The sequence below is a fragment of the Saccopteryx leptura genome, chromosome 4 (assembly GCF_036850995.1).
Source record: "Saccopteryx leptura isolate mSacLep1 chromosome 4, mSacLep1_pri_phased_curated, whole genome shotgun sequence".
NCBI lineage: Eukaryota > Metazoa > Chordata > Mammalia > Chiroptera > Emballonuridae > Saccopteryx > Saccopteryx leptura.
Genome location: NC_089506.1, coordinates 207,503,662 through 207,523,788, shown reverse-complemented (window position 1 = coordinate 207,523,788; position 20,127 = coordinate 207,503,662). Strand labels below are relative to the sequence as shown.

Below are 20,127 nucleotides of genomic sequence, written 5' to 3'. Positions count from 1 at the left end.
ATGGAATGGGAATGGGAAGGGAATGGGAATGGGAATGGAAGGGAATGGGAATGGCAATAGGAATGGGAATGGGAAGGGAAGGGAATGGGAATGGGATGGAATGGGAATGGGAAGGGAATGGGAATGGGAATAGGAATGGGAATGGGAAGGGAAGGGAATGGGAATGGGATGGAATGGGAATGGGAAGGGAAGGGAATGGGAATGGGAAGGGAAGGGAATGGGAATGGGATGGAATGGGAATGGGAATGGGAAGGGAAGGGAATGGGAATGGGATGGAACTGGAATAGAAATGGGAATGGAAGGGAATGCAATGGAATGGAATGGAATGGAGAATGGGATTTCAACCCTGCTCAATCATCACACCTCCTTACCATGGACCATGGGCACTACCACCCGCCTCCTCTCCCTCCTCCTTACCTTTCTCACTTCACCTCTTACCATCCTCCTTCAATTCTCCTTCTTCTTTTCCCTCAAACACATAAACCTGTTCCCATCTCAGGACCTTTGCATGTACTGTCACCTGCCTGATCTGCTGTTTCCTCACATAGCAGCTTCCTCATTCAGGTCTCAGCACAATGTCACCTCCTCAAAAAGACACTTCCTGACAGTCTTTTCTTTTCTTTTCTTTTCTTTCTTTCTTTTTTTTTTTTTTTTTTTACAGAGACAGAGAGAGAGTCAGAAAGAGGGATACATAGGGAAAGACAGACAGGAACGAAGAGTTGAGAAGCATCAATCATTAGTTTTTCGTTGCAACACCTTAGTTGTTCATTGATTGCTTTCTCATATGTGCCTTGGCCGTGAGGCTACAGCCGACCGAGTAACCCCTTGCTCGAGCCAGAGACCTTGGGTCCAAACTGGTGAGCTTTGCTCAAACCAGATGAGCCCGCGCTCAAGCTGGCGACCTCGGGGTCTCGAACCTGGGTTTTCCACATCCCAGTCCGACGCTCTATCCACTGCGCCACCGCCTGGTCAGGCCTGACAGTCTTTCTAATGGTGGTGTCTCTCCCAGCCACCCTCCATCTCATGAGCCTGTTTTATGCTCTTTGTAACACAAATTACAATCACAATTTCTCATGTATATTGTTGGTTCATGGGTTTATTGCCTATTTCCATGTAAGGGCAGGGATCTTCTCATCCATCCACACCAATGTGCCCCCAGACCCTAGAACAGTTCTTGACTCTTAGGTGTTTGGTAAATATTTATTAAATGAGTGAGATTCTTTTCCACTATTTGTCACTTCCTTAAGTACACACATGCTTTCTTTTTATTATTACTCATCTTCATCCCCCTATCAGGATTCCTCAACGTCAGCACTATTGATTGGCATGTGGGACTGGATCACTCCGTGTTGCAAGGGCTATCCTGCCAACCGTGCGATGCTAAGCGGCATCCCTGGCCTCCACCCACTAGATGCCAGTAGCACTCATCCCCAGATATAACAACCAAAAATGTCTCTAGACATTGTCAAATGTCTCAGGTGGGAGGGAGCAGGGATGAGGGAATGGCCTCTGGCCTCAGTTAAGAACCCCTGCCTTCCAGTATTTGCTGCTTTCATTACGGGGCACCCAGAGAGCTGAAGGAACACAAACGTTTTCAGACTGGTTAATGAAATCCTCTGATGCAGTTCTACCATGTGGCCAGCAGGTGGCAGCAAAGACCACCTTTTTACGAGCACAGGTGACCTCACTTTGTGAAAAATGTTTCATTTCCTTTCCCCAACCTAGCAACTGACTTTGCAACCGTGCTCCCTCTCACCCTTTGTAAGCGACCTGCTCAGTTTCGGCTCTTCCAGACTAGACAGAAAGGAAGCAGCAGCCACTTTGTAACCCAAACACAGACAGAAAGTCGAGTGGTGCAGATATTGGCTGGACAGAAAATCAGCCTGGAATCAGAGCGATCTGAATTTCAGTCCCAGTTGTATTACTTTCTCTCCTGTGTCCTCGGCCAGTTAACCTGTCTGAGTCACACACAGTAACCACACCCAGCTGTGAACCTGCTCAGAAAGCTGTGGTAAAGGATGGAGCACTGATTTGGAAGGAAGACTATGCCGCTAGCTGTGCACCTTTGTGCAACTTACCTAACCTCTCTGGTCTTCCATTTCCTGAACAAAGAAGAGGAACCGATCCAAAGGGCAGAGGTGAGGATGAAATGAAGCCAGAGCAGGCACACAGAGGTTGCAGTCTGGAAAGTTCTGGTCACAATTAGGCGTTTGTCTTTGTTGTTTCATTGGTTTGGCGCTGCCCGGGCCTCCAGGCCACACGATGTTGTCACCCCTGTCTGGACGCAGCACACACACCACACCAGGCAGCGCAGGTGCTGAGGCAGCAGCGGGGCAGGAGCTCAGTCCACGATGGTTCTGGGGTCTTTGTGGAACAGGAGGCCACAGCCCAGCGAGGTGGATCCCTGAGGCCCCAGGCCAGCCTCCCCCCTCCACAACCAGGCCTCCGGGCTCAGATGGCCTGGGCCTCCCTCCGTCTGAGGCTGAGCACACGGGCCGCGGCCAGGAAGGCTATCCCGGTAAGCAGCTCGGCGATGAAACTGACCCAGCCCAGGGCCAGGGACCAGCCGAAGCGGATGTCCACCTGGTCCAGGAGCGCCTTCTCCTCCAGCAGACACAGCGCCTCCCGGAAGGCAGCGGCCGAGTACGCGATGTAGATGCTGATGCCGGTGAGGGTGACCAGGGCTGCAGGGAGACAAGGGAGGGCAGGTCAGCCCCCACACTGCCTCCCCCGCCCCACCCGGGCTGCAGGGAGACAAGGGAGGGCAGGTCAGCCCCCACACTGCCTCCCCCGCCCCACCCGGGCTGCAGGGGGACAAGGGAGGGCAGGTCAGCCCCCAACACTGCCTCCCCCGCCCCACCCGGCCCCCCACACCGCCTCCCCCGCCCCACCCGGGCTGCAGGGGGACAAGGGAGGGCAGGTCAGCCCCCACACTGCCTCCCCCGCCCCACCCGGGCTGCAGGGGGACAAGGGAGGGCAGGTCAGCCCCCAACACTGCCTCCCCCGCCCCACCCGGCCCCCCACACACCGCCTCCCCCGCCCCACCCGGGCTGCAGGGGGACAAGGGAGGGCAGGTCAGCCCCCACACTGCCTCCCCCGCCCCACCCGGGCTGCAGGGGGACAAGGGAGGGCAGGTCAGCCCCCAACACTGCCTCCCCCGCCCCACCCGGGCTGCAGGGAGACAAGAGAGGGCAGGTCAGCCCCCACACTGCCTCCCCCGCCCCACCCGGGCTGCAGGGGGACAAGGGAGGGCAGGTCAGCCCCCACACTGCCTCCCCCGCCCCACCCGGGCTGCAGGGAGACAAGGGAGGGCAGGTCAGCCCCCACACTGCCTCCTCCGCCCCACCCAACCCCCCACACTGCCACCCCCGCCCCACCCGGCCCCCCACACTGCCTCCTCCGCCCCACCCGGGCTGCAGGGAGACAAGGGAGGGCAGGTCAGCCCCCACACTGCCTCCCCCGCCCCACCCGGGCTGCAGGGAGACAAGGGAGGGCAGGTCAGCCCCCACACTGCCTCCCCCGCCCCACCCGGCCCCCCCACACTGCCTCTCCCACCGTCTGCCCTCCTTCCCACCCCAGGGCCTTTGCCCATCCCCTCTCCTCTGCCGGGTGCACCATCCCTTCCTTTCCCTTCCTCCTGCCACCCGTTAATTCCTATCCGTCCCCACATCATAACTCACGTGTCCATTCTGGTCAAATCCCCCTGTGGCCTCACACAGCCCTCTGTCACAGCCCGGGTCAGAACAGCAATTTTGAAATTTATTTGTGAAATGACTTAACTAATGTCTGTCTTCCCCAACAGGCTGTGCGTCCCAGGGGCCTCATCCTGGAGTCCCCACCACCCAGCGCAGCGCATGCTGCAAGGTGGGTCTTCCGAGGCAATTAGAGCCGTGCTGTCTAGATCCACTGCCACTGGCCACACGTGGCTGTTCAAACATAATTTAAATGAATGGCTCCGCCTGTCAGTGGTGCCGCCACGTGTCAAGCGCTCTGTAGCCTGGTTGCGCTCCTCCACTGCACAGTGCAGGTTAGAGACCTTCAGAACCACGGGAAACTCCACGGGCAGTGCTGGCTTGGAGACTTAGCCATTGGGCAAACTATTAATGCCCATATTAATCACAATAGTGGGTGCTCAAAGACCTCACAGTATTTTCACCTCCACCCATTCCTTTTGTTTCTTTTCCCCCTCCGTGGATTCCAAGGGTACATGTCATGACTGTTTTTGTTCTTTTTTTAAGGAGGGACCCTTGCACGCACAGGGGACGTAGGGAAGCCCGGGACCAACCCGCCGTGGGCCGTATCCCATCGTTGGAACTGTCCGGCCTGCCAAACAGACGACACTGCCCGTTTTTTAATCGGTCAGAGCAGTATCTGTCACTAGGGTGGATGCCCGTCGGAGTGAGGTGGCCAGAGTCAGGTCTCCGACAGCCCACAGCCCAGGCGGAGCTCCCTCAGTGTGGCCCTCTGGTGACATCCTGGAAGCCGTTCTCAGAACCGGCTCCCACCCTTCCGCTTCCCTTGGGACCACAGACCCAGAGACCCTGGGCTGGAAACTGCTCGACCCTTCCAGCTGGGATATCACAGAGGGGAAACTGAGCCCCGGAGAGGCGGTGGGACCCTGTCCCCTCTCTCGCTGAGGCTCCGTGCGCAGCCTCTTCTGGAGTCTGAACCCCACAGAGGGTGGACGCTACCTCCAAAGAGGAAGAGGGTCCCCGTGAGCAGGAGGAGGAGGGAGGCACGGAGCAGGAAGCTCAGAAAGCCGGTCATGCCCCCGAACACCATCAGGATCAGGCTGAGTGGAAGCAGAATCACAAAGGTCCCGTGCATGACTGAGGAGAGAGGACAGAGGGCAGACACGGTTAGGAACCTCCTTCAGTCCGTCAGCAAACAGTTCCTGAGCACCTCCCGTGACCTGCACCCAAATGCTGGGGGGGAGGCCGGGAATGAACACCGCCATTACTGGTACTGCTTATAATGATGATGATAATAACGGCCACCGAGGCCCATCTGTGCCCGGCTTTGTGTAGGACAAGCATCACGTTCCATTCTCAAGCCCTCGCCAGGTAGGTGTGGTGAGCATTCATTCGCTAATTCACTCAGCACATGTGCCCAGCGCGTGGGCACAGCCGACTCGGTGACAAACATACCAAGATTTCTTCCCTCCTGGGTCTGATATTTAGTGAGTGGAGTCAAGCAGTGAACAAATAAATAACAAAGTTGAGAGGTGGTGACAGAGGCATGGGGGGGGGGGGGGGGGAGTCAGTGCCCTGGGGGGAGGGGCCGTGGTTCCATCAAGGAAGTGACATTCAAGTAAAGACCAGACAGAGGTGAGGGAGGCAGCTGTGCAGAATGAAGGGCGAGAGAGCAGGGGGCACCGGCCAAGGGAGGAGCAGGTGCCCGGTCCCAGGCGGGAGTGTGCCCGGTGAGACGGAGGCCCCGGGAGGAAGCCGGGGAGGGTGGCGTGGAGTGGGGGGAAGAGAGGCACGTTACGTGACAAGGCGTGATCAGAGCTCGCGTTACAAAACCAGCATGCAGAAGAGAATGCACAGCGTGAAAGTCAAGACCCATGATGGGAGGGGGTGGGGACCGGGAGAGGGAGGGAGGAAGTCTGGGGTTTTCTAAACATTTGCCACCACGCTGGCTCTGAGCTTCCTGGCAGCGAAAGCAGGAAGGGAAACAATTGCAACGTTCTATTTCACCAGTCGTTCCTTTACCAAACATTTATCGGTCAGGTGCCGTGAGTGGGGCGCCAAGCCTCTTTCAATCCTTTCAGCAGCAAGGTAGGCATGAAAACAAATACTTTCCTCTCATCCTTCAGAGCAAGTGAGGCAGCATTTCTTCCAGGAAGTCCTTCCTTACCCCCACGTCTGCCACTGTCCACAGAGCCCGGTGCCCCTGCTCCGTGCCCTTGGCGCCCACAGACACCTGGCCTGGCAGGTCTCCTGGGTGGAGGGCGTCTGGGCCGCTTCTCCGTCTCACCTAGGAAGCTCCTGCCCCCTTTATGAAGTGGTGTCCCTGCGGGTCTGGTAGAGCTGGCAAGTGTTCAACAGCCAGTTGTTGACCTAATTAACTCATTAAGAGCCACACGGTGTGACTCTGAGGCAATAAAGAAGAATGGCGGTTTTATTTCTCCCAGTGTGCTTAATTAAGATGTCCCGGTGCTCCGAGTCCGCTCTGGTGTGGGTGCGGGTGTGCACCTGTGTGCACGCGTCTATGTGTGTGCACATGTGCGTGCGTGTATGCTCATTAGAGGGAGGGAAAGAGGAAGATGGAAAGAGAGTGACAGAGACTGAAAAGGAAAATAGAGCTTTAAATAGTTGAGTGGATTTTTTTTAACTTCTCCTTCTTTATTCTCCCCCTGCTACACCCAGTTCTGTCAGGACAAAGTAAGGAAGAGAAAATAGTTACAAAGGTTGTGCGCCATGTGTGAGGGATAGACGTTACTATGCTCAGATAAAGTGGGTGTTTCTCATAGACATCACTAATGATCACCAACATCTGTTATCTTCTCCTTCCCGGAACAGATGCCGCTCTGGCGCTGCTCGCTCAGGCCCTCGGGGAGGCAGGGGTGCGTGTTTCCGGCCAGGACACGGCAAGAGGGAGGACGTGACCAGATGAGACAGCGAGACGCCCCTGGCGACCTGGGTGCCCCTGCCTCCCTGCCCCGGCTCCCGGGAGGCCTGTTGTTGGGAGGCAGCTTCTAAGAAATAAACCAAGGAAGCTTGTGAGATGCCCTCCCGGTGGTCAAACACATGGGCTTTAGAGGCAGGTGATCAGTATTTGAATTCCAGCTTTGACTGGGGGGGGGGGGGAGCATGTCACTTAATTTCTCCAAAGCTCCATTTCCTCATCTGCGAAACAGAGGCCATAAATGTGTGACTCGCGGTATTATCATAAGGACGATACGTGTCGGGACAATGGGGCCACACGGGGAAGTGTAAGGTATGCAGTTCATGCCCCATAGAGTAATGACTCAATAAACCGTGACCCTGCCAATAATAAAGACAATGAAGACAATAGTTCAGCCTGACTTCCCTTGTGACTAGATCACTATATGCCACCATCCGTGGTGAGTCAAGAAAACAAGGCTGATCTCCTTCCCAGGACTGTCACAAGAGAAACTAGAACTCAGGGGACAAAACGTGTGCCCATCTTTCCTTCCTTCCTTCCTTCCTTCCTTCCTTCCTTCCTTCCTTCCTCTCTTCCTTCCTCCCTTCCTTCCTCCCTCCCTCCCTCTTTCCCTTCCTTCCTTCCTTCCTTCCTTCCTTCCTCCCTTCCTTCCTTCCTTCCTTCCTTCCTTCCTTCCTTCCTTCCTCCCTCCCTCCCTCCCTCTTTCCTTTCTTTCTTCCTTCCTCCCTTCCTTCCTCCCTCCCTCCCTTCCTTCCTTCCTTCCTCCCTTCCTCCCTTCCTCCCTCCCTCCCTCCCTCTTTCCTTCCTTTCTTCCTTCCTCCCTTCCTTCCTCCCTCCCTCCCTTCCTTCCTTTCTCCCTTCCTCCCTTCCTTCCTTCTTTCCTCCCTCCCTTCCTCCCTGCCTCCCTCCCTCCCTCTTTCCCTTCCTTCCTTCTTTCCTCCCTCCCTTCCTCCCTGCCTCCCTCCCTCCCTCTTTCCCTTCCTTCAAGAAAAATCTTGGGCAAGGACACAACACAGCTGGTGTGAAAACCTGGTCCTGAGGCCCGGCGCCCGCATGCCACCACCCCCTGACAATGGCTGAGAAATGAAATCATTTCTCGTTTAGAAATTAATGAGGTTTCCCAGAGCCGGCTCAGCCCTGGCAGCCCGCATGCTGGTCCCCAGACGCGCCGCAAGCCGACTTGATGTACACATTCAATTAAAAGCCTGGATAGGAACAGGCTCCCCTTGGGAGAGTTGTAAGATCCCCTGCTGAGATTTGGTTTAGCTAATTTTTTTTTGCCTGTACCTTACTTAGTCTTTGTTATTTTGTAATTTGTCAGAACTGCCATCTTGGAACAGGAGTGCTGTCCTCTTTGGCTATGTAGCCATCTCCAACCACATCTCATTCCGAAACAAATGCCTTTGGACCTCTGATAAGGGCCAAGCTCTACCGCAGAGCCAGGGGACACTGCTGGGGACAAGGTTCCCGTCCTCATGTACAGGAGAGACCCTAGCAAGGAAACAGGAGAAGATTGCAGACTTGGATGATCACATGAAAAACAGGGTGAGGGCCCTGGCTGGTTAGCTCAGTGGCAGAGCGTCGGCCTGGCGTGCGGGAGTCCTGGGTTTGATTCCTGGCCAGGGCACACTCTGCCTCAGGTGCTAGAATGGCTCTGATTGCAGCAGAGCGACGCCCCGGATGGGCAGAGCATCACCCCCTGGTGGGCATGCCGGGTGGATCCTGGTCGGGCGCATGCGGGAGTCTGTCTGACTGCCTCCCCGTTTCCAACTTCAGAAAAATACAAAAAAAAAAAAAAAAAACAGGGTGGGCAGCGCGTGGGGGTCCCCTGCTGGACACAGTGGTTGGACGTGTTTCCCCAGGCTGCCGTCACACATGACTGTGATGTTCCTTGGCTTGTGGAAGTCTCACCTCAATATCGACCCCCATCTTCACCCGGCCCCTTTTCTCTCCTCTGTGATTCTCCTTTTCTGATAAGGACACTTGTTACAGGATGTAGGGCCCTCCAGTTTAATTCGGGATGATCTCAGCTCAAGATTCTGAACTGAATTACATCTACAAAGACACTTCTTCCAAATAAGGTCACAGTCCCAGGTACCAGGGGTTAGGACAGGGACCTGTCTTTTGGGGGTGGGGGCGTGACACCATCTCATCCCTTCCAGTTTACAGTAGTAACTCAACGGAGGATAGATAGCTAAGATTACTCTGTAACATTAGTATTAATAATAATGTTGGCAGTGTGTGGTTTCATCAAGGGCAAATGCGCACCCAAGTGCAAGAGATCTTTTAGACTCAAAAAGATTTTGTTGCTAGACAACCAACTGAATGGGAGTAGATACACTGCTCACAAAAAAATTAGGGGATATTTTATCTCTTCATATTCATTTGGAAATAGCCCCTAATTTTTGTGAGCAGTATTTGCAAATGATATGATACATCTGATAAAGGGTTAATAGCTAAAGTATATAAAGAACTCACTCAACAGTAAAAACAAACAATCCTGCCCTGGCCGATTGGCTCAGCGGTAGAGCGTTGGCCTGGCGTGCGGGGGACCCGGGGTTCGATTCCCCGGCCAGGGCACATAGGAGAAGCGCCCATTTGCTTCTCCACCCCCACCCCCTCCTTCCTCTCTGTCTCTCTCTTCCCCTCCTGCAGCCAAGGCTCCATTGGAGCAAGGATGACCCGGGCGCTGGGGATGGCTCCTTGGCCTCTGCCCCAGGCGCTAGAGTGGCTCTGGTCGCGGCAAAGCGATGCCCCGGAGGGGCAGAGCATCGCCCCCTGGTGAGCAGAGCATCGCCCCATCGCCCCTGGTGGGCGTGCCGGGTGGATCCCGGTCGGGCGCACGCGGGAGTCTGTCGGACTGTCTCTCCCCATTTCCAGCTTCAGAAAAATACAAAAAAAATAATAATAATAAATAAATAAATAAATAAATAAATAAATAACAATCCTGTTTCTTGAAAAAAACAGGCAGAGGACCTGAACAGACATTTCTTCAAAGAGGACATACGGGTGGCCACTAAACGTGAAAAGATGCTCAACATCACTAATCATCCAGAAAATGCAAATCAAGACCACAGTGAGATCCCAGCTCATGCCTGCCAGAATGGCTATCATTAACAAATCAATGAACAGCCGGACCAGGCAGTGGCGCAGTGGATAGAGTGTCGGCCTGGGATGCTGAGGACTCCGGTTCGCAACCCCAAGGTTGCTTGCTTTCACGCGGGCTCACCAGCTTGAGTGCAGGTTGGCAGCTTGAGCATGGGATCATAGACATGATCCCATGGTCACTGGCTTGAAGCCCAAGGTTGCTGGCTTGAGCCCAAGGTCACTGGCTTAAGCAAGGAGCCACTAGCTCAGCTGGAGCCCCCCCATCGAGGTACATATGAGAAAGCAATCAATGAACAAGTAAGGTGCCACAACGAAGAACTGATGCTTCTCATCTCTCTCCCTTCTTGTCTGTCTGTCCCTGTCTGTTTGTCTGACTCTCTCTCTCTAGCTAAAAAAATAAAATAAAATAAAAATAAATAAATCAACAAACAACAATTGCTGGTTAGTGTGGAGAAAAGGGAATCTTCATGCCCAGTTGATGGGGAATGCAGATTGGTGTAGCCACTATGAAAAACAGTATGGAGGTTCCTCAAAAAAATGAAATATTTAACTATCAAATGACCCAGCAATTCCACTTTTAGGTATTTATCCAAAGAAATACAAAACACTAGTCAAAAAGATATATGCACCCCCATATTTTTGCACCATTATATATAATAGCCAAGATATAGAAGCAACCTAAGTGCCCAACAATAGACAAATACAGTGGTACCTTGAGATACGAACAGACCAACATACGAATTTTTTAAGATACGAGCTGCAACTCGGTCCGCATTTTTGTTCGAGATCCGAGCGAAATTCCAATACGAGTCGTGATTCAGGAAGCTGCTGCTAGTTGGCATGTTGGCGCACGGGTCCAGTATCGACAGTCCGATATACGAGTTGACTGATTTAAGAGCTCGGTTACAGAACGAATTAAATTCATATCTTAAGGTACTGCTGTAGATGAAGACTAGATGTACATATACAGTGGGATCCTTCTGTGCCATAAAAAAAGGATGAAATCTTGCCATCTGCAACAACATGGATGGACCTAGAGGGTATTGTGCTAAGTGAAATAAGTCAGACAGAGAAAGACAGATAAAGAATGATTTTACCATATATGTGGGAGCCAAAGAAAAACAAAATAAATAAAACACAAAAGTCCTTTGTTACAAGTTAAAAGAAAACAAACCCATAAAGAAGCAAACATGCCCTGGCCGGTTGGCTCAGCGGTAGAGCGTCAGCCTGGCGTGTGGGGGACCCGGGTTCGATTCCCAGCCAGGGCACATAGGAGAAGCACCCATTTGCTTCTCCACCCCCACCCCCCTCCTTCCTCTCAGTTTCTCTCTTCCCCTCCCGCAGCCAAGGCTCCATTGGAGCAAAGATGGCCCGGGCGCTGGGGATGGCTCCTTGACCACTGCCCCAGGCGCTAGAGTGGCTCTGGTCATGGCAGAGCAAAGCACTGGAGGGGCAGAGCATTGCCCCCTGGTAGGCAGAGCATCGCCCCTGGTGGGCGTGCCGGGTGGATCCCGGTCGGGCGCATGCGGGAGTCTGTCTGACTGTCTCTCCCCGTTTCCAGCTTCAGAAAAATACAATAAATAAATAAATAAATAAATAAATATTAAAAAATTAAAAAAAAAGAAGCAAACATGTTCCTGCCAAGAAAAACTGTATTTGTGGCTGCTCTACTGTCTCACCGTTCAAAGAACCATTCGATGGGAAATCTGGGCTCCCGCTGTGCTCGCGAGATCAGGGGGCCTCCAGGTGAGGCCACTGTCTTTATTTTCCAACCTTGTCAATGTGACTTTGAGACCCGAAGGTGGGCTCAAAGACATTCAGGCCTATTATGCCTGGTAAAAAAGTGGATTTTTTTTTAACTTTTGTAAATATTTGTCCTTGAGTCTGTTGTCACCAGAACTTAGCCCCCTTGAGGACAGGGGCTGCATCCCAGTTATCTTCATGGTCTCCGAGATGCATCGGGGTGATATGGGAGAAGCGGGACTCTACAAGCAAAGACCCAGGTTCAAATCCCGACTCTACTTCATACCAAGTAAATGACATCGCCTCTCAAAAGCCTGTTTCCTCATCTGTCAATTGGTCCGTGAACTATCTTCTGAGTTTGCCAAGCTGTTGTGCACTCCGAATGCTTGAAAAATTGTTTCTCTCTTGTCTACAGGTACCTTAGGCTCTGCCAGGTAGGACGTTTTAATAGCCATTTCACTGATGAGAAAACTGGGGTCCAAGGCACAATAAGTCAGTCGCTCAAGACGGAACGGCTATGACATGTCAAAGCTGAAATGGGATGACAAAGGAGGCTGACGAAGGGTCGTGGGACTGCCGACAAGGGGAGTTTCACCCAGCCTGGGAGTTGGGAAGGGACAGGGGGGAGGCAGACCTCTCAGCTGAGGCCCAAGGGACAGATGAGGAGGCGCTAACTGGGCAGAGAGGAGCGATGGGTGTTCCCGAAAGAGCATGCAGAATGTGCCAAGCAGGAGATACCCGGAAGCACAAACATCTCTCAGCTCTTGCAGCTGGAGAGATGGGGGGTGAGGGTCACAAATAGTTACCTGCACCACACTCCAGAGAAATCCAGCCTCTAGGGCAGGCATCCCCAAACTACGGCCCGTGGGCCGCATGTGGCCACCTGAAACCATTTATACAGCTCCCACCGCACTTCCGGAAAGGGGCACCTCTTTCACTGGTGGTCAGTGAGAGGAGCACTGTATGTGGCGGCCCCCCAACGGTCTGAGGGACAGTGAACTGGCCTCCTGTGTAAAAAGTTTGGGGACCCTGCTCTAGGGCATCCTCTTGGGGCTTGTTTAATGGCAATATATAGCCTGACCTGTGGTGGCGCAGTGGATAAAGCGTCGACCTGGAAATACTGAGGTCACCGGTTCAAAACCCTGGGCTTGCCTGGTCAAGGCACATATGGGAGTTGATACTTCCAGCTCCTCCCCCCTTCTCTCTCTCTGTCTCTCTCTCCCCTCTCTCCCTCTCTGCCTCTCTCTCTCCCTCTCTCTCTCCTCTCTAAAAATGAATAAATAAAAAATAAAATTTAAAAAAATCCCTATATTTTTAAAATATATAACATTCTTCTTAGAAAAAAAGCAAACAAGACCTGTTTGGCCACCTGCCTCCTCTCTTCCCCTCCTCCCAGAGGGAACCTCCAGGAATGTCGGAGACACATCCTTCCAGTCTTTTTTCCATTTATTTCCATATCTTCCCACATATTTACCTATTTCTCTAAGACGCACACTTGGTCACACTTTAACATATCTGACAACAAGATGTGTTTGACCACCCACAGCATCTCACACTTATACTGTGCAGGGTTGTTTTCTTTCTTATTGGCATATAAAATAAAGCTGTGTCTTAAATTTTGGCATCTACCCATAGAAAAGGTATGATATTGGGGATTTAGGGAAAGAATAACAAATGCAACCATACTGCCCATACCATTGGGACCTGCCCTTCTCTTCACTCTGCAGTAGATCTGGGTGTTCTGTCCATGTTAGTGTGTTATTTTTGCAGGACACGTAATATTCCATAGAATGGATAGGTCACATCTACTGTATTTTTCGCTCCCTAAGATGCAACTGACCATAAGACACACCTAGGGTTTTAAGGAGGAAAATTAGAAAAACAAAATTTATCTGAACCAAATAGTGTGTTAAAATATTTAATAAAATACCGTATTTTTTAACTCCATAAGACACACGGGCATTTTCCCCTCCACTTTTCTTGGGGGAGAAGGAGTGCGTCTTATGGAGGGAAAAATACGGTAAATATTTAGCTGTAACTCCATGTGTGGACACTGGGGCTGAGTCTTGTTTTCAATGTTACAAAAATGGTATGGTAATCCACTTCTCAGAAGCCAAGCCTCACATGGTAAATCCCAAGTGAAATTTCTTTGAATATGATTATTTTTTAGTTTAGAACATATACTTGATTTTCGAGGAGCCCCTGAGCCTGAGGCTTTATGCCTGGAGAAGCTGAGAGCCCAGGCACCTGCTGCCTCCCTCCCTGCCTACAGCACAGCTCTGCACACGTCACCCTCAAAGTTCCCTCCTGGGTCCAGGCAGCCTCTTACCACCATCATGTCCCCAGTCCCTTCGTAGTGTCTGTGCCCCCACCTCCTCTCCTGTGGCTTGTACCAGGCACCATGGGAGGTCTGGCTCTAATTTTCCATGCTGCTACAACAGCCCAGCACCCAGAAACAGCGGGAACCAATCTTGTAATTTTCCAACCTCCTCTTCTCAGAGAATGACCAAGTGGGCCACTAGCCCTCGGTCCAGCTTCTGCCACGGTGGGCTATGTTGGGCGAGGCATTGATCCCTCTGTGTCTGGGGTGCTTATCTGTAGGAATGACCAGCCTGACCCCCATCCTGGGCTCTCAGGAGATGACAATGCGGTCAGCACAGGGAGGACTTGAGGTGTAGGTAAGAAGCCCTTTCTGTACTACCCGCCAGAAACACCGCCTTCTGGCTGCGTCTGGAACACGCCAAGCTCCATCCTGCCCCTGCCTCTGCACTAACTCCTCCTCCTCCTCCTCGTCTGTGTGTGTGGGGGGGGGAGCAGCAGAGTGGGACTCCACACCCAAGATACAGGCTAGGAGCTCCTCTTCTGGATTGACTTGGCCTCTGGTCTTAGCACACTCACCTTATACTGAAATTATACTTGGTGTAGCATTGTTCTAAAAGGGTAGAAACTGCCAGGGTTCAAATCCCAGATCTACCAGTTACAATGCAAAGTTGGGTAACTTACCTAACCTCTCTGTGCCTCCATTTCCTCATCTGCAAAGTGAGGATAACAATAGTAACTCCCTTGTGGGATTGTTGTGAGAGTTAACTCCATTTTACAGATGAGAAGCCTGAGGCTAAGGGAAGCAATAAGACTTAGAGTAAGAGGAGGAGATAGATATTCATTGAGCTCCTACTGCATACAGTGCCATCTGCACTGGGTGCTTTGCTTATGTGACTTCATTTCATCTCAAAGCAGTCTGTTTAAAGAAGCAGGTGACTTGCCAGAAGTCACACAGCTGATAAGAGGTGGGCCTTTATCTATGATAGGATTGACCCATCCCCTGTTACAAATAGCACATGACTCAGCCTGGCCAGAAAGCCCAGCCCATCCCCCTCTGCCACAGTGATTGGCTCAGACCTGGCCATGTGATCTAATCTGGTCCAGCAAGAACATGACCTGAAAGTTTTGCAAAATTTTTTTTTATTTTATTTATTCATTTTTAGAGAGGAGAGAGACAGAGAGGGAGAGAGAGGAGAGAGAGACAGAGAGAGAGAAAGGGGGAGGAGCTGGAAGCATCAACTCCCATATGTGCCTTGACCAGGCAAGCCCAGGGTTTCGAACCGGTGACCTCAGCATTTCCAGGTCGACGCTTTATCCACTGCACCACCACAGGTCAGGCCTTTTTTTTTTTTAGTATTGCAAAATTTTTGAGAAATAAAAAGTCTCCTTCTGCTTGGGTTGCTAAGACTGGAAAAGATTTGAAAAACAAACCCAAACAGAACCAAAGCCCAAAGAGAAGAAAAAAATTGAGTTCGGTTCTCTGGAGGCCAGAAAGCTGGAGTTTTCCGGTTACATGGACTATGAAACAAGTATGATCTGAGTTTCTGTCACTTTCCACCAAAAGACTTCAGGCAGTACAACTAGACTGTGGCTCTTTTATCTCCACTGTGCTGAGTTGGATGACCCCTCTCTACCAAAATTTATTCCAGTCCCTAGCCAAGGAATCGAAGCCACCCTGTCCCCAGAGCTGATCTGAAAGACGGGGGATTTGGATTGGGCGCTGACCTGGTCTGCCTGCTCGGGCTGTCTTGGAGGACAGGGCCGGTTGTGCCCATACACCCCCAGTAGGATTTTTCCGGGAAGCCGACTCGGAAAGGATGCTGCTTTGACAGCTGGTATCTCTCCTTTATGGCCTCTGCAGCAGGTCCTTAAAGGAGTGAAATGTCTTCACATAATAAAAGAGTTTGGATAAGATTCAAAATTTGTTCTGGAGATAAAAAGATTCTGGGAAAAGCTCTCTCTGGGGGTGATTTGCAGCAAGCACACAGTCGAAGGGGCATTCTGCTCTCTTCCGTGGCTGATATAATGGAAATAATAGCAGCTGCCACTTGAGGGGCGCTTACAGAGGCCAGGCACTGCCTAAGCCTCTTCAAATACACCCTCACGCTTCATCCTCGCAATATCCTTGTGAAGAGAGAGAATACAGTTACCCTCAGTTTGCCCGTAAGAGGTACAGAAACCTGCCCAGGTCACATGCCTTGTTGGTGGGGAAGCTGGAAGTAGACCTCAATCAGAAGGTGGACAGTAAAGACTCTGGACATGAGTTTTGCCTGTTTCTGAAAATTCAGGAGCTCCCAGGGTTGTTGCACCATCAAGTTTCACAGAAAAGCCAAACCACTGACAACTGTAGTTAGCCATCCAATTTACCCATAGATGTGATAAGTACACTGAATGCCAGCACCCAGCCCAGCATAAAAACAGATGTGGCTGCATCTGAAAAAGGTCGGAGGGAAGAGTCAAGAGGACTTGTGTTTACTGAGCACTTACTATGTGTCTAGCACTTTTATATCAAATCATTATTTCATGCAGTGTAGACATCCCACAACAACCAGGCACTATGTGAGGTCCAAAGTAAGGTTAATTTTTCATCCAGTTAGTTTGTGGAATCCTGACCACACCCCCTTATGATTTCGACTTATTATTTTGATAGATGTGAAAGTAGAGGCTCAGAGAGGCTAAGACACTTATCCTAGGTTCATAGAGGGTCCTGGTAAGGGTCTGAGCTGAGGTTTTATTTATTTATTTTTATTAAGTGAGAGGCAGGAGGCAGAGAGACTGATTTCCACATGCGCCCAACTGACCAAGATCCACCAAGCAAGTCCCATACTGGGAGATGCTCTGCCCACTTGGGGCTGCTCCAGTTGCTCGGCAACCCAGCTATTTTAGCACCAGAGGCAATGCCATGGAGAATTCCTCAGTGCCAGAGGGCCGGGGGCCAACTTGCTCAAACCATTCAAGTCATGGCTGTGGGAGGAGAAGAGAGAGAGAGAAGGGGAGAGGAAGAGGGAGAGAAGCAGATGATCTCTTCTTCTGTGTGTCCTGACCAGGAATTGACCCAGGACTTCCATACACAAGGCTGATGCTCTATCACTGAACCAACCAACCAGGGCTGAGATTTTTATTATTATTATTATTTGTTTATTAATTTTAGAGAGAGAAGAAGGGAGAGACAAAAACATTGATCTCTTCCTGTATGTGCCCTGACCAGGGATCAAATCTGCAACCTTTGCCTGTCAGGTTGATGCTCTAACCAACTGGGCCAGGGCTGAGCTGGTATTGACCCCCACCTCTCCCATGTCAAGGACAGGAACTCTTGGTTATTCTTAAAACAGTGTTCCAAAAACACCCAACGTTCCTCTTGCTGCAGCTTAGGGCTGAGGACAGAGTCCCTGTTACCTCCATCTTCATCATGCTCCCATACATCCCACGTGCTGGAGGGTGTCTCCTTCGGTGGGATTTTTATGCAGTGGTGTGCTGGAACTGGATCAGTTCAGCTCACAAGAACTATTACATTTTTTAAAAATTTGTGAACCAGTTGACATCATGTTGATAGCTTGAAGTTGATCACAGTGGGAATATTTACACCACAGAAATTGGCAAATGCTACAGAGTAAGACCCCCACACTTCTCCAGAAAGCCAGTTGTTAAATATTTCCCAGCATGCCACTGGACTTCAGAGAAACAGTTCTGGTTCATTAATTTATTCATTCATTCATTCAACAAATAGATACTGAGTTCCACCTCTAACATAACATAGTCTGCATTCACTCTCATACCTGTTCAGCAAACCTTAGTTCATGGCCTACTCTGTACCAGCCTCTGTGCTAATATGGAGAATTCAGCAGTGGCAAGAGAGGCATGGCCTCTGCCCTCATGGACTCATGATCTAATGAGGGCAACATGTTTTAACCTCTAAAGATGTCATACAACCTAGGAGTAGGAGCTTGACCAAGTCAAGTTGGCAGGGGGGAGTAGGTAGACTCCAGGTGGAGGAAATGGCATGTGCAAAGTCCCTGTGGCAGAAGAAAACTTGGCTGTTCCAGGAACTGGTACAAGACCAGTATTGTTGGAGAACAAAGAATAAAGGAGAGAATGAAGTTGGAGAGGGACCCTGGCAGCCCTAGTGGGCCATGCTAGGCACAAGCCTCAGAAGTTCTATCAAATACTGCCCATATTTTTCAAAGTTTATAGAACTCAGCCCCCATTGCCTCATCCTTTCTCTGGTACCTCTCTGGGCCTCAGTTTCCTCACTGGAAAAGTTAAAATAAAAATGGAGGCCGTGGGGATTAAATGACAACATAGATAGAAAGCATTTAGCTCCATGTCTGGCCCACTACAAGCCTCAGAGAATCGAACTGTGACATGTATCTCCCTCCTCCCACAAGTGTTCCTTCAACCCCTGTTTGCTTTCTTGCATTCAGTCCTTACACCTTCGCTGAGTTCCAGGCACTGTGCTAGGCACCTGGAAAATCAGCCATGACCAAGACAGACACAGTGGCTCCGGAGGGCAGGGGCTTTCCTGTCTCCGAATTGCCTTTCTCGGATCATTCGACAAATATTTATTACATCCCTGCTACAGCCAAGAGCTTTTGCCTCCTCAGCAGTGAGGAGACACACAAGGCTGACCTGGGGTGTGCCTTCCGGTCTCCGGATTAAGACCTCCTCTCTTTCCAGCATTCAGCAACCCTGACTGATTTAGGTGTCCACCCTCCCTCACGCTGCTGTCACTCCGAAATGTGACTGCAAATTCCCACGTCTCCCCGGCTGGTCTGTGAGCTCCTGGAAGACAAGGTCTGGGTCTTAATCATCAGCACCGTGCCTGGAGCACAAACAGCCGGTCGTCAACGTTTGTTGAATGAATCCTACATCGCACCGTGACAGGTGGAGCAAGAGAGGCCCCGCCCGCTGCTCCCAACCCCGCTCCCTCCTCCCGCGCGTTGCAGAGACCGCCCGCCGCCCTGCTCTCGCCAGCCGTTGGGAGAAGAAACTGGTAGCCAGTCGTGGGGTCCCCCACATGCTCCCTCCCCGGACTCACTGAGAAGTTGTCGGCTAGAGTCGCTGACCGTCACATTCTCCTGCCAGAAGGGGTTCATCAACGGCGCGCACGGGCTCTGGACTGGAGGGGGCAGAGTAAGCGGTGTGCAGGGGCCCTAGAGTTGGGATCCCACCCCGCAGATACCCCCACCCGGAGCGCGGGCGGAGAGCACCTCTCGGAAGGCTGCTGGCAGCCGCCGCCTTCTGCCTGCCTCCCTCCCTCCCGGCCCCCGGGCACCGCGTCTGAGGCTCAGCGGCTGGGAGGAGGGGTGCGCGCCCAGCAACAGGTCCGGGGCAGGCAGGGCAACGCACAGGGGGCGCTGGCGGTCCCGGCCCGGGTCCCCAGGGGCCCCTTACCCCGGCAGGTCCTCCAGAGACCAGAGTGCGAGCTCAAAGGCTCGAGCTGGCTGTGGTTGGCGCCCCTCGCCCCGTCCTGCGCCCCCGGGCCGCCGCGTTCCAGCCGCTGCGTGTCGATGATGTACCAGAAGTCGGTGCCGATGGCGGCCGCCAGGAGCACGAAGCTGAGCGCCCCGGCCAGCGCCGCTGCGCCCGCCAGCGCGCCCAGGGACACCCGCATGGCCCAGCTCCTAGTTCCACTGCCCGCGCCGCCCAGCTGCGGTCTGGAGCCCCGGCCTCGGACCCGGATCCCTCCCACCGTCCCTGGCTCCGCCCCTCAGTCTCACCTGCGCCCTCAGACGACAGGCTTAGCCCAAACTCACCCTCTCATCCCACTCTTCACTTCTTCCCCAGACCCTTCTCGGGCTAATCCTCCCTCCCTCTCCCCACCAAGCCCCAGCTGCTGCGCACTCTGCCCGGCCCTCGCTTTCTAGCCCGGCCCTCCTTGCTCTGCCCCCACCGCCTCCTCAACTCCCGTCGGGTGAGCCACAGCGCCTGCTCCCAGCCCGATGGTGAGCCGCCTCTTCCACTGCGCCAGCCGCACCGTGCGGGAGGCTGGGCGGGGTGGAGGAGGGAGAGTGGCCTTCCCACAAACCTGCGGAGTAAGAAGAAGGGGCCTTGTGGGCCTGACAGTCCCCAGGCTTGCAAATAATCTTCAAATAGCTCCTCTCCGTCTGCCTCCAACGACCCTTTCACCAAAATCCACCTTCAGTTGATTTTTCTGCTCTGGCTACAGAGGAAAAAACAGACCCGTTTTTTATAAAAGTTATTTAAAGTAATGATCTAGGCCAGGTTCTTTTAGTCTATTGTTTATACTACCAAAGGCCTTCTTCATCACCATCACTGCCACCATCAGCACTATTATCACCACCATCACCACCATCATCACCATCA

General features: G+C 52.2%; 1 protein-coding gene across 3 annotated transcripts; it reads right to left on the bottom strand.

Annotated features, from left to right (window-relative positions):
- Positions 1–1,845: 1,845 nt before the first annotated feature.
- Positions 1,846–19,427, bottom strand: TMEM114 (transmembrane protein 114). Of its 3 annotated transcripts, none has more exons than XM_066379978.1 (5): positions 19,195–19,427; positions 18,839–18,919; positions 18,430–18,582; positions 4,692–4,829; positions 1,846–2,684 (listed from the first exon to the last, which is right to left on the bottom strand). In XM_066379978.1, the coding sequence occupies exons 1-5, from the start codon at positions 19,412–19,414 to the stop codon at positions 2,452–2,454; spliced, it is 825 nt and encodes a 274-aa protein (XP_066236075.1). In that variant the 5' UTR covers positions 19,415–19,427; the 3' UTR covers positions 1,846–2,451. The 3 variants fall into 3 exon arrangements, with proteins under 3 accessions (XP_066236075.1, XP_066236076.1, XP_066236077.1); XM_066379980.1 differs by lacking the exon at positions 1,846–2,684 and adding an exon at positions 3,803–3,926; XM_066379979.1 differs by lacking the exon at positions 18,430–18,582.
- Positions 19,428–20,127: the final 700 nt, after the last annotated feature.